Source organism: Montipora capricornis, chromosome 8 (assembly GCF_036669925.1).
Source record: "Montipora capricornis isolate CH-2021 chromosome 8, ASM3666992v2, whole genome shotgun sequence".
NCBI classification, from domain to species: domain Eukaryota; kingdom Metazoa; phylum Cnidaria; class Anthozoa; order Scleractinia; family Acroporidae; genus Montipora; species Montipora capricornis.
This window is the reverse complement of record NC_090890.1, coordinates 29,632,165-29,644,664: the sequence shown is the minus strand read 5'-3', so window position 1 is coordinate 29,644,664 and position 12,500 is coordinate 29,632,165. Positions and strand designations below refer to the sequence as shown.

At 42.7% G+C, this 12,500-nt stretch overlaps 1 protein-coding gene across 1 annotated transcript in view; it reads right to left on the bottom strand.

The window, feature by feature from the left end:
• The window catches only part of LOC138060588 (TNF receptor-associated factor 6-like), a 37,016-nt gene that overhangs the window by 9,579 nt on the left and 14,937 nt on the right, over positions 1–12,500 (bottom strand). The window contains exons 7-9 of the mRNA XM_068906429.1: positions 7,737–8,074; positions 6,759–6,834; positions 5,953–6,266 (exon numbers count right to left, since the gene is read on the bottom strand). Coding sequence (XP_068762530.1) covers positions 5,953–6,266; positions 6,759–6,834; positions 7,737–8,074 — 728 coding nt within the window. The remainder of the gene's footprint in view (positions 1–5,952; positions 6,267–6,758; positions 6,835–7,736; positions 8,075–12,500) is intronic.

Genomic DNA, 12,500 nt, shown 5'->3' with positions numbered 1-12,500 from the left:
GCAGATAGTAGCGGTGTACAAAGATACCACGTACCATGAGAGCCTGCACTTATGGGATTGACTGCTGGATTCGCGCTGAGCTCGTGGGCCACTTGACCACTAAGCTTGTGGACTGCTTGACTGCTTAACTAGTGGGCCGCTTGACTGCTAAGCTTGTGGACTGCTTGACCGCTAAGCTTGTGAACCGCTTGACTGCTGAGCTCGTGGTGGTTAACTTAGTTAAATTACATTTAACCAAATTTAACCAACTGCCTCGCTCAACTGGAAGGTGGGTGCCTGGGACACCTATGGGCTTCCACTGTGGCCAGCCAGCCCCTAGATAGAATACTGCCCCATGGCTGGCAAATCCCCGCAACCCAGCCAGGAGCCCCTATTCCAAGCCAAAGGGACTCTCCAAGCTGACGCAAGCCAGATCGGAGAGGGAATGAGGGGCTCAGGGCTGGGGGAAGCCCTGGCCCCGAACTACCAAAGTCCCAGGGCACCCTACAAAAACAACTAGGAAAAGAGAAAGATATGCTCGAAATACCTGTCAAGTGAGAAGGTTTGCTACCCCCACGATAGTACTGACGGGAGTGTGAATATAGAGCTGATATGCATCTCTGGACCATCTGCTAAGCGTCTTGATCAGGTGATTGGGTAAGCCACAAGAGGCTGCTGAACTAGCGCGCCAATGCGGAAGCTATGACCGGTGTAGCAACCAGGGACCCCAGCAGCGGAGAGGATAGATTTAATACTGGATGTCAGCCATGGGCGATGTAGGGGGGGGGGGGGGGCATCAGAGAGAAGGAAGCGTGGGCCAGGAGTTGAGCCATGGGCGTGTAGATACTGGGTAAGGGCACCCAGCACCAATGGCGAAAGGGGGCCGTCTTAGAGCACTTAATTGAATCCTGAAGCTGCCTGGATTGACTAGGGAATCTGCTTGGACATTGCTGACAGCAAGGTGGATGTCAGGATTGAAGGGGGAGTTGACACTCACCAGCGCATAAGAAACCGAAAAACCCGAGACAGAAGGCAGCCCAAAGCATTGTATGGTTGCAGTCAGAGAAGTTCAATGACTGGAGGATAATGTGCATCAGCTCAATTGTGAGGGGTTGGCGCTGACGCCTATTTGAGCCTTGGTGGCATTTGATACCTCGCAACACATGCTGTAACCGAAGGCAACCAACCAGTGGAGAAAGCAGACCCTCCTTGATGTGAAGGACCGGATTGCTGAAAGGTAAACCTTAATGGACGAATGGTGGAGAGTATCGGCAAGATGACAGCAGAAACGGATGAGCACATCTTCACTGGCTGGAAGAGCTGATCCCGAAGGAGATAGGCTATTGTCCTGAGCACAGAAATCCAAGAAGCGACGTTGGGCAGAAGCATAAACTTTCCTGGTAGAAGGGGCAAAACCCTGAGTCAAGTAGAAGTGGCATTTATCTGACCGCAAAGTTCCAAGTCCGAGAGGAGCTGCTGTGGAATCTGAGTCGGAAAGGGGTCTGCATTAGAAGCTAGCAGGCGAAAAAGTTGAAACTGAAAATGAGACAGGGAGTCAGCGATCGGGTGAGACTTCCCTCTAACTGGGGAGGCAGTGAAAGAGAAGGAGTGACGAGCTGCCAACAGGGACAGATAGTGAACCAAGGACATGATGGTAGGGGCTCTTGAAGTGCCAGACCGCAGAATATCCACCAACGAGTGGTTCTCTTATAGGAAGTTGACCCGTTTGGAGGCCCATAGGGGACCCCAGAGGTAAGCTGCCACAATGATAGGGAAAAGTTCCTTGTACTCCATAGACTCAGAGACCTGTGTTGGGAACCATGCACCTGAAAACCAGTGACCCTGGAAGACTGCTGCATAACCAAGAGCCCCAGAGGCATCTAAAGACACCTCGAAGTCAGGGAGTGGAGCTCACTGGGGGTACTGAAGGAAGCTGCAACCATTCCAAGACTGGAAAAACTCTCGCCACCAGGCTAGGTTGATCATACGCCACAAGAAGGAGCGACTTTGAGGTACGACCTTGCAGGCATGCTGACGGTGACCTATTAGAGACTCCAGTTCCTTGCATCTACGCCAACGCTTCTGTGACCGGTCCTCCAACAAGGCAGTAATCCTATCCAATTTGCCCTGAGGAAGGCGGGCCTGCAGATTAAGAGCGTCCAGTTCGATGCCCAGGATGATTAGGCAGGTCAACGGCCCTTCTAGCTTGTCTGGATGGAGGGCGATGCCAAACTTGGAAAAACAGTCAATAGACCTGTCCAGATTTTGTTGACAGACAGAGGAACCAGGAGGACCAAGAATGTGGAAGTCATCAAGGTAATGTAAGAAAGGTGACATCGTAGTTTTGCTTGGCCACCCACTCCACTAAATCTGCTATACATGTGAAGATGTATGGAGCTGACCTGACAATGGAAGGCAGGACCAAATCGACATAAAAGGCACCCCGCCATTTCATGCCCAGGAACTGGTGATCGTCTGTATGGGCTGGCACAATACGGTATGCATTTTGCACATCGAATTTCGCCATACGGGAACAACGCCCCTGCCGCATTATGCCTGCAATAATGTCATCTACCTTTATGTGCTGCAGAGAATAATCCTCGCCCACAATCCTGTCCTTGACACTGTGGCCAACAGGGCTAGACAGGTGTAGGATGAGATGACATTTCCCAGGTTGGTGGCGTTTGGGGATGACACCGAAAAGGCTCACGTGGAGGACAGGGAGGGGAGGCTGAGAGAAGGGGCCCGACACCCTGCCTGACTGAACTTCAGATTGCAAGTTATTGTCAATGACCTGAGAGTTTTGGAGTGCAGAAGCCATGTTCCCCGATGCCGACTTCAAGGAAGTACTGCAGTTGAGGCCTAGGTGAAAACTGTCGTGAAGGCCTTGGACCACGTATGCAACTTTGTCTGGGTTGGGATGATGACGGAGTTCATGCTGGCATCTATCGACGTTTAAGGGAGTAAGCTGAGAAACAGGTCTTACAGGACACACAGCAGGAAAAAACAATGAGTACCTGGAACTTGGCAGACCCTGCTGGTGAGAAGGTAAAACAAAACGAGAACGCAAAAATTGGGTACGGACCCGACAAGAAAACAGTACGGATCTCACATTTTTGCCCGTGTAAACTTTGCGGATCATGTCTCTTGGCATGGGTACGGACCCGTGTTTTTTTTTATTTTGGGGCCATAGATGTCTATGGCCCCAAAACCCAAAAAAAACATTTTCTTATGTCAGCTTGCTTAATAACCTCATTGATTGCACGCACACTAAAAATCCGCGGAGCTCTGGGGTCAAGAGTGCTGGTTATAATTCAGCATGGACACTGGCGAGAATTCACAGGAAAAGGACGAATAAGTTGAGTCTCTTATTAATATATTCTCGGAGAAAACTACAGTTTAGCTTAGAAAAATTCTGTTTTAGAGGAATTACGCATTCCCGGTAACAGCATATATACAGCTGCACCAGTTACCATAGTCTCGTACCAGAAATTGGTCCGATCCCCTTAAAGTACAGTGTAAACGAAACTTTCAAAATTTGGTCCTTAGACCTCTTTTGGTCCGACCTGCGCTTAAACATTATCCGTGTAAACGGCTGAAATTATGCAGTCCATACCACTTTTAGGATGGGTCCGTACCCGATTTCTCTGCCGTGTAAACGGCCTTTCAGTGTCGCTGTTGATAAAAAATCTTTGCACTCAATTTGGTGACCAAAACGCTGGAAATCGCATTTCAGAGTTCCAGATTTCAAACTTTCTGGGGAGCATGCCCCTACACCCTCCTTAGACGAGGGGGCCGAGGGGACCCTTGTTGATACAGTCAGCTACTAGACTTAAACCAGCTGCCTACTTCAAATTTTATTGAAACTCCTGCCCTCCAAGAACGCTTGGGGTTTGATTTCTTGGGATCAAATATTTTCTGGGAGAAGGTCAGCCAAGTCTACAAAAAACCCTGCTGTAATTTTAGAAACAAGCTTATACGGGACTGGAGCATAGCCAGGACCCACCACAAATGCTTTGTTGAGGCTTGGAAACGTGGAGGACTCAGATCCGGTCGCGCCACCTCAAGAGGCCCCAACTACTACAGGCAAGTTGGCGCAGGACATGGCGGGAAGAGTAGAGACAACCGGAGGACCGCCAAATGAGCTATAAGTTGAAATAAATGAGGGCACAACAAGCATACCTGAATACTAGGAGGTAGAGCAGGGAGTACTGGAGCTCTAGGATGCTGGAGACTGTGTTGAATTTGAAGCCGAGGAGAGAGAGGACTAGACGTCGAGGCCATGTTTGTATTCCTGCCACTTAAACCTCGAAGGGAAGATAGCAACGGAGGTAGCGATTCCGCAAGAGTACTTAAAATAGCCTGTGCTAAAGAGTTGTTGTCCAGCAGAGAAACAGGTTGACTTGGTGGTGAAGCTGGAGTGTTAACTGGAGGAGCTGGTGTAGAACCGCTACCAGAACGCAAAGACGCGGTGAACGGAAAAGACAATGTAGACAAGGCGTTGTTTGAGGTTCGCATCCTGAAAGAATGTGACGATACGCATGCCTAAAAAATTGGAAGAAAATGGATACTAGAAAAAACATGCTGTAGGACTGCAGCTCCCAAAAACGCTGCAAAAAGACGGGAAGACGCTCAATAAAACGCTCCATAGACCACTCCACAAACGCTCGATGAAGAACTTGCAGATCGTAGCGGTGTACCACGTACCATGTGAGCCTGCACTTATGGGATTGACCGCTGGATTCCCGCTGAGCTAGTGGGTCGCTTGACTACAAAGCTTCTGGACCGCTTAAACGCTTAACTTGTGGACCGCTTGACCGACAAGTTTGTGAACCGCTTAACCGCTAAGCTTGTGAACCGCCTGACCGCTAAGCTTATGAACTGCTTGACCGCTAAGCTTGTGGACTGCTTGACCGCTAAGCTTGTGAACTGCTTGACTGCCAAGCTTGCATGTGAACCGCTCGACCGCTAAGCTTGTGGTGGTTAAATTAGTTAAATTACATTTAACCAAATATAAAATCGTAAACCACACTAATACATTGAGTGCTAACTGCACTGAACAACAGAACATGTCAGTGACCTCTAAATAGTTTTCAGATGGTTTTATAGCTATAGAAAAATGTCTGCTGGTATAGCCAGTCGGAAGAGCTCTATACTCAACTTAGTGTTACACATGTCAACTCTTAGCCGTGAATAGAGATTTGAATAAAGCGCCAATGCCGTGGATTGTTCTAGCCTGCTAGTGACAACAAAGCAGTAAAGTTCGAAGCAAGAACGCAGGAAGTCCTTAGTGTTCGCTGACCTTGGCAACTTGACAGCACAAACGCTACATTGAAAACAGACCCGCCATGAAAGGGTTACGTTACAGATAATATTGTCACCATTCATTAACTACAGTTTACTTGCATGACAGTAAAATTGCCTTTAAATTAGCCAGTCAAAAATAAATGGCTTCATCGTTTACATGTTGATTTTAGCAACTGCCATTCAACATGCTCCTTGAAAAGTAACCATGCAACTAACCATCACTCTTTGCAAATTTGCTCACAGCAAAACTGGCACAAGCTGTACTGTACGTGTGAAGTCTGTAACTGTGAGAGTGTTATTTCTGCAGCATGACCTTCAATAAAAGTGAATGGGGAACAACAAATCTTAATTCTTTCGTTGCTGGAAAACTGTGGCCTGTATCCTTGCATTTATAAAATGGTCTGTATAAGCTTTCATTTTATGCTTAGACACACCCAGACCCACATGTATATGTATACATTTATGTATACGTATATATATTTATCACAGTTAAAAAATTTCTCACCAATTTTTTCCTGGCTAGTGGTGGCCTACAAACAGCCATTGCAGAGATCAAAAGCTGTAGCAATCTATTTTGCTGTGGTCTTAGTCCAACACACTGGGCACTGGACAGTGGATTTAATGAAAGTAAATTACCATAGTCGATCAGTGTGATACTCCACTCACCTTTCTACTCTCATAGATAGGTCTTTAAGGAGGCGTTCCACTTGCTGAATCCTGTTGGTTAATGCAGTATTACCGCATCTCAGTTCAGCTATTTCTGTACGCACCTGCTGACCCAGTGCAAAGTCATCCAAAGCCATGTCGTGGCTGGCCTGCACTTGCGGACATGCTTCCAGGCCCAACCTGGTGCGCTGTGAGTGATTCCACAGACTGGTCATGGACTGATCAGGCTTTGATGATGCAAATGATCCTTTCGTGTCACTCAAATGGCTGCTTAGCTGCTCAATAACATGTGCACACACTGCTGAAGGTGGGTCCTGTTTCAAATGAGTCAAATGAATGCTCTCTTGTTCATTGAAAAGTGTTGTTACAATTATTATGTTTCTTATAACTCTCTGATTATGTTGAAACATCCTGTTTAAGATTTGGAAAAATGTGAAAACCAAGATACCCCACATCTGCTAATAATTAACTTCAAATGAAATTGGAGTAACTCACTGTGTCTGGTCAAAAGGACATTTTTGTTCTGGCTGGCAACAAAATGGTTTTGTGCACTTTTATGGGTTACGATATACAATTTGGTTGAAACAATAATTAGTTCTTAGGGTCAAAGTCTTAATAACAATCCTTTGAAATAAAAAAAACATTATCTTCATATAAGGTTTGATTACCAGCACAACTTTTTTTACTCTATGATGGCCTTTCTACCCTTATACTGTACATAGGTCTTTGAGCAAGCGTTCCACTTGTGGAATCCTGCTGGTTAATGCTGTATTAGTGCATCTCAGTTCAGCTATTTCTGTGCTCACCTTCTGACCCAATGCAAAGTCATTCGAAACCATGTCATGGGCGGCCTGCACTTGTGGACGTGCCTCCAGGCCCAACCTATCAATAAGAAATTAGAAAAATAATTACAATACATACAAGCATGCTATTACAACTAATAACGATCAAACTACTGCTACTAGAACTATTCCATTAACTACCACTACCACTAACCAAGACAAAAGGAGAACCAAATAAGCTCATCCTGTCATCCTTAGCTTCTTTCATTAAATACCTAAAATGGCTCTCAAAACTTAGATACAATCTACACTTAATGTGTCCCTAATGTTTCTGGCGGGCTATTAAGACTCTTGGCAGCTTGATATGATGTGTATGTGAAACCAAAAGAATTTCTAGCAGCATAGCTGCATGTGACCATTGCTTAAATTGCTCTAATCATAGTTAAATTGGCCAGTGAAGAATAAATGGCTTCATTGTTTACATACTGATTTTAACAATTGCCATTCAACATGCTCCTTGACAGGTAACCAATTAACCATCACTCTTTGCAAATTTGCTCACATCAAAACTGGCACTAGATGTACATGTGAACCATAATATTATAAAAAAATTGTGAGATTATTATTTCTGCAGCATGATCAAGCTTCATTAAAAGTGAATGGGGAACAATAAGTCTTCTTCCATTAGTTGAAAATTATGGCCTGTATCCTTGCATTTATAAAATGGTCTGTAGCTTTCATTTTATGCATATACACACGCACACCCACACACACATCTATAATTATGCACATGTTTATGTATACATATTCATATTTATCACAGTTATGAAATTTCTCGCCAATTCTTTCCTGGCTAGTGGTGGCCTCGAAACAGCCACTGCAGAGATCAACAGCTGTATAGCAATCTATTTTGTTGTGGTCTTAGTCCAACACACCGGGCACTGGACAGTGGATTTAATGAAAGTAAATTGCCATAGTCGATCAGTGTGGTACTCCAATCACCTTTCAGTAAGTTCTTGTGATAGCCTTTCTATCCTCATAGAAATGTCTTTAAGGAGGCATTCCAATTGCTGAAACCTGCTGGTTAATGCAGTATCACCGCATCTCAGTTCAGCTGTTTCTGTATGCACCTGCTGACCCTGTGCTAAATCATTCAAAACCATATCGTGGCTGGCCTGCACTTGTGAACATGCCTCCAGGCCCCACTTGGTGTGCCGTGTCTCATTCCGCAGACTGGTCATGGACTGATCAACCTTTGATGATGCAAATGATCCTTTCATGTCACTCAAATGGCTGCTTAGCTGCTCAGTAACATGTGCACTCACTGCTGAGGGTGAGCCCTGTTTTAAATGAGTCAAATGAATACACTGATGCTCTCTAAATTGTTCATTGAAAAGTGTTGTTACAATTACTCTGAGACCTGTGTTCCCAAAGATTGAGTCCTGGGACTTAATTTTAGTTAAATTTATTACCCTAATTAACTTCACATGAAATTGGAGTAACTCTCTGTGTCTGGTCAAAAAAGGACATGCTTATTTTTTCCTGTTTTTAAAACTTTTCGTTTATATATCTATAATAATGTATGGAGTGTAGCGCTTCAAAAAATTTTCACCCAGTGTATATGTTGCCGGTAAAATCCGTTTTCTAGGTTAAATTGGTGATCCTCATTTTACCTAGGTTGAATATGCACTCAGATGAATTGAAGAAACTTTTTTGGTGCCTAAATTAAGCCTAGAGAAAAATTAGGGTCAACTTAGGATTAGTTTTGGTTATTATACATAGATATTAATAATTGACCAATCATAGAAAAGTAAATATTGAAAAGAAATGATCAGTGTTGATTTGCATGTTCGTCGTTATAGTGTAGTGGTGAAGACACAGTACTACAGATCTGCGGGGTGCGAGTTCGAGTATCGATAAGTGCGTAGTACAGTTCTTAATGTTCCCTTACTATGTTGCAATGTTGAGACTGAATAAGTGTAGAAATACAGAAATTGATATGATGATACCAAAGATTAAGAGTGATGTGTTGAGTTGCATAAGACAGAGCTTGATGAGGGAAGGTATAAGTATCCTTTTTAGAGGGGGTTTAAGCCAGGTTGAGTGCATAATTCAACCCACAAGGTAAAATGCGGATCATGAATTTAACTCAGGTTAAAATAAATTCAACCTGACAACGGATTTTACCTGCAACATATACACGCATAAATTTTTGACGGGCATCTGATTTATATGCAAAAAAATTTGACCAAGCCAGTTAGGCCCTGCTAACTATATAATGACATCAAAGAAGTACATGTAACTTGATTGCATCTCCTCAGAAACAAATGTACAAAAGTGTAAGAATAGAAGTCTTGTATCATAGGGACTTTAAAGGATTGTCATATGCTCTGCCTGGCAACCAAAATTTTTCCCTGCACGTTTAAGGGTCATGATATACACTGTACAATTTAGTTCAAACTAATAAATACCGGTAATCATAACTCTTGCTGTTCATTAGCATAAAATAAGATTTCACTTGTGCCAATAATTAGCCCAACAGTGCGAAACTATTTTCATTTACACCAAACATTGTTCATTAACGATTTTAGCATAGCAGTAACATTCAATAGTGTTAAAAAAAGACAAGCATTTGCATCTTTGGACAACAAATACATGTCTGCATCAGTCGAAACAACTGTCCGCATTTCGCTGCCGCTATAGTGCTTTTAATGTGCAATAAGAAAACAGAGCTTTTCAATAACACAACATATTTCACGAGATTTTTTGGGGAAAAAAATGTTCACAACAACAAGCTGTAAGAATTAGGGCAGCCAATAAAGCAGATATTTCAAGGCCTGAGATACAAGCTCAGATGAATGACAGAAATTTTATGCTGAATTGAATCAGTAAGGTATCTCACTGGGTGACTATCGTACACAGTCCGGTGATGCTACAAGCACTGCCAACACAGTACAGGGACTTTCACAGCAGGGAAATGTGGACAGTGGTTTCGACTGATGCAGACATGTTTTCCTTGATGCTTAAATTGCGAGATTGACAGATAAGATAAGACCACGGGTTCGTGGACACCCCATGAACTGGGTCCATGGACTGCCTTCCGGACAGGTCCACAGACTACCCCTATGGACCCCCTCTGTGGACCACCCCAAAACAACATAGAAATAAAATAAATAAAATAAAATAATTAAATAACATAGTTCTAAAGATTTGACTTACCAGGTTGTCTGGATATAGACCACTCGTGTCAGCGAAATCTCAACTGTTATGCTCCACAAAGTTAACAGACTATTTAAGGCTTGGGCTCGGGTGCAAGGTATATTAATCACACATTGCCACTTTCTTTTCTGTAGACCAGAGACCGATAATAACTATGTTCCTTCCGCCATTTTGTTCGGAAAACAGAGACGTTAACGTTGTGCTCTATTTCGTGAAGCCTGGGGCAAGTATCCAAACCCAATGGTGGAGGGAAAGAAAGAGAACACAAATGAACTCAAAGAACATCATTATTGTCAGTCTTTTTAGAAGCACTCGGGTCCACAGCAAAGGAAGTGGCAATATGTGATTAATAGTGGAGCTACGCATGTGCGGAGCACCAAAGTTAAGAAAATATGGTAACCCATCAATGCAAGAAATTTTGGTTTTATTGCCATGACGTCATCGACCGTCCATCCGCACATCCACCACTCCATCCAAGTATGCCAATTTGACATACATGTTATGATCAATTGACACCTGTCAAAACAAAGTATCTGCTGACCAGTATCACGTGACTATATTGTGGGCTCAAGCTTAGAGCTCACCGAGATGAGCTGGTTTTTTTTTAAAGTTGATCGCTGACCAGGTACTGGTTTTCGATTGGATTGCAGGCTCAACCCAAATTAACTCACCTAAACATAAACGAGGCTTCATTTTTCGAGCGCTTTCTGTGGCTTGACAACTTTGTCAACTATAGTTCTTACACAGTCAACAGTTTTTGTGTTCAGGTGGAAAACGGTTTGGAAAATGTTGTCTTTCTGCATTTTTCGTTGGTTTCAATCCAGTTTGACACATCATGATAGCCGTGGTCCACACTGGCGACTAGGCAGTTATTCAAGTCAAGCATCGGAGGGATAATGAACTTAAAGCTGAGTGTTTATTTTACATTTGTTTAGAGCTTTTTTTTTCTCTGTATAATATTTTGCAATTTTTGGCATAATCATCTTAAGAAGCTCTGATAAGGTTGCATGATGCCTGGAGGACGTATGACTAGAACAGAAAGGAAAGGAGAGCGAAAGAGAACAACAATGACAAAACAGAATACCTGCCCAGTAATAGCTCATACTTGGTGGAAGAAGTTACAACACAAATTCTTTTCTTGGGCACTAAACCGTTTGTTATTTTCGAATTCACGGATGCGTTTATTTAAAGTGGATGCATATAGTTTTTTTAAAAAGAGGTTTAATAGGTTTTTCCTTTGTTCAGGAATGAAATTCGAATTTTTATTGTCAACTAGAATTAAATAACAATTATCTGTACTCTTTTGGACATAAACAAAAAGTTGATTTGTTTGTTTGTTTGTCTTGCTCTAAAATGTGAGCGAACAAGTGCTTTTTTAATCTGTTTGCCAAACTGATTTTTGATGTGCCTGACGCCAGTGACAAGAAAATTTTGCCCTTATGTTAACATATTATATTTCACTAGCATGTGTTTTCAGAAGTTTGTTTAAGGCATCTAAAGGTAATTTAGTGTTGGAGCAGATCTTGTTTGAAGTTAATGTCCTCTCTTGGTTGCATTGAAGCATTTTGCTGATTCTTGTTCCAAGCCAACCTGGCATGTTTCAATGAAATACATCAAAATGTGAATGATCTCGTTTTCAGAGATAACGTGGAATAAAGTTAGTCAGTAAAACTATTTTTTTAACCTTGAAGTTTTTTTCATGGTTTCTAATTTTAGTGTGATTCCTATTCCCTGGCTATTGACAGTTGACTCTGAAATGGCTTTTTTCCTTTTCCAGTCGCTCACTGAGGGTGTGCTTGTTTCCTTTCAAAACTCATGCAGTTCAAGAAAAATTAATTGATTGCCAAACTGGTGAATTCCAAAATAAATTTCACTCGAAAAACCAATATCGCACTCACCGCTTCGTGATTCACTAGTTAGGCAATGAACTTTTCTATAGAAGAAAGCAATGGAAATGATTTAATTATTTTAATAAGCAGCAACCGGAAAGATCAAAACGGCGACAATTTGAAACCTTTTATTTTCACTAACCCTACAGGCAGTAAGAATAAATAACCAGAGAGCTCCACTTTTAGGCTTGGCTACATGTAAATCTATAAAGTATATATACATTGCGTGCGAGCCTAAGCCTTAAATAGTCTGTTAAATTTGCGGAGCGTAACGATTGATATTTCGTTGAAATGAGTGATCTGTCCAGACAAGCGGTAAGTCAATTATTTATTTTGTTTATTTTTATTAATTTTCTATGTTTTTTTCGGGTGGTCCGTAGAGGGGGTCCATAGAGGAGGTCCATAGGGGGGGTCCATAGGGGTTAAAGTCTGTGGACTAGACCTGGCCTGTAGGGAGTCAACGGATCAAGGGTCAGTGTTTTCCCATCACCCGTTAAAAGACGTTCTTGTTTATCTCATCATGTGGGTTAAAGAATGTACAGTTGTACATTTGTGAAAATGATCGTCTGCTGAGACAATAGAATGTGAGTGTTTATGCAAAACTCGTTGACGAAAATCATCTCCACTAAAATGAAAGTCAATTGGCACAAATGTTTGC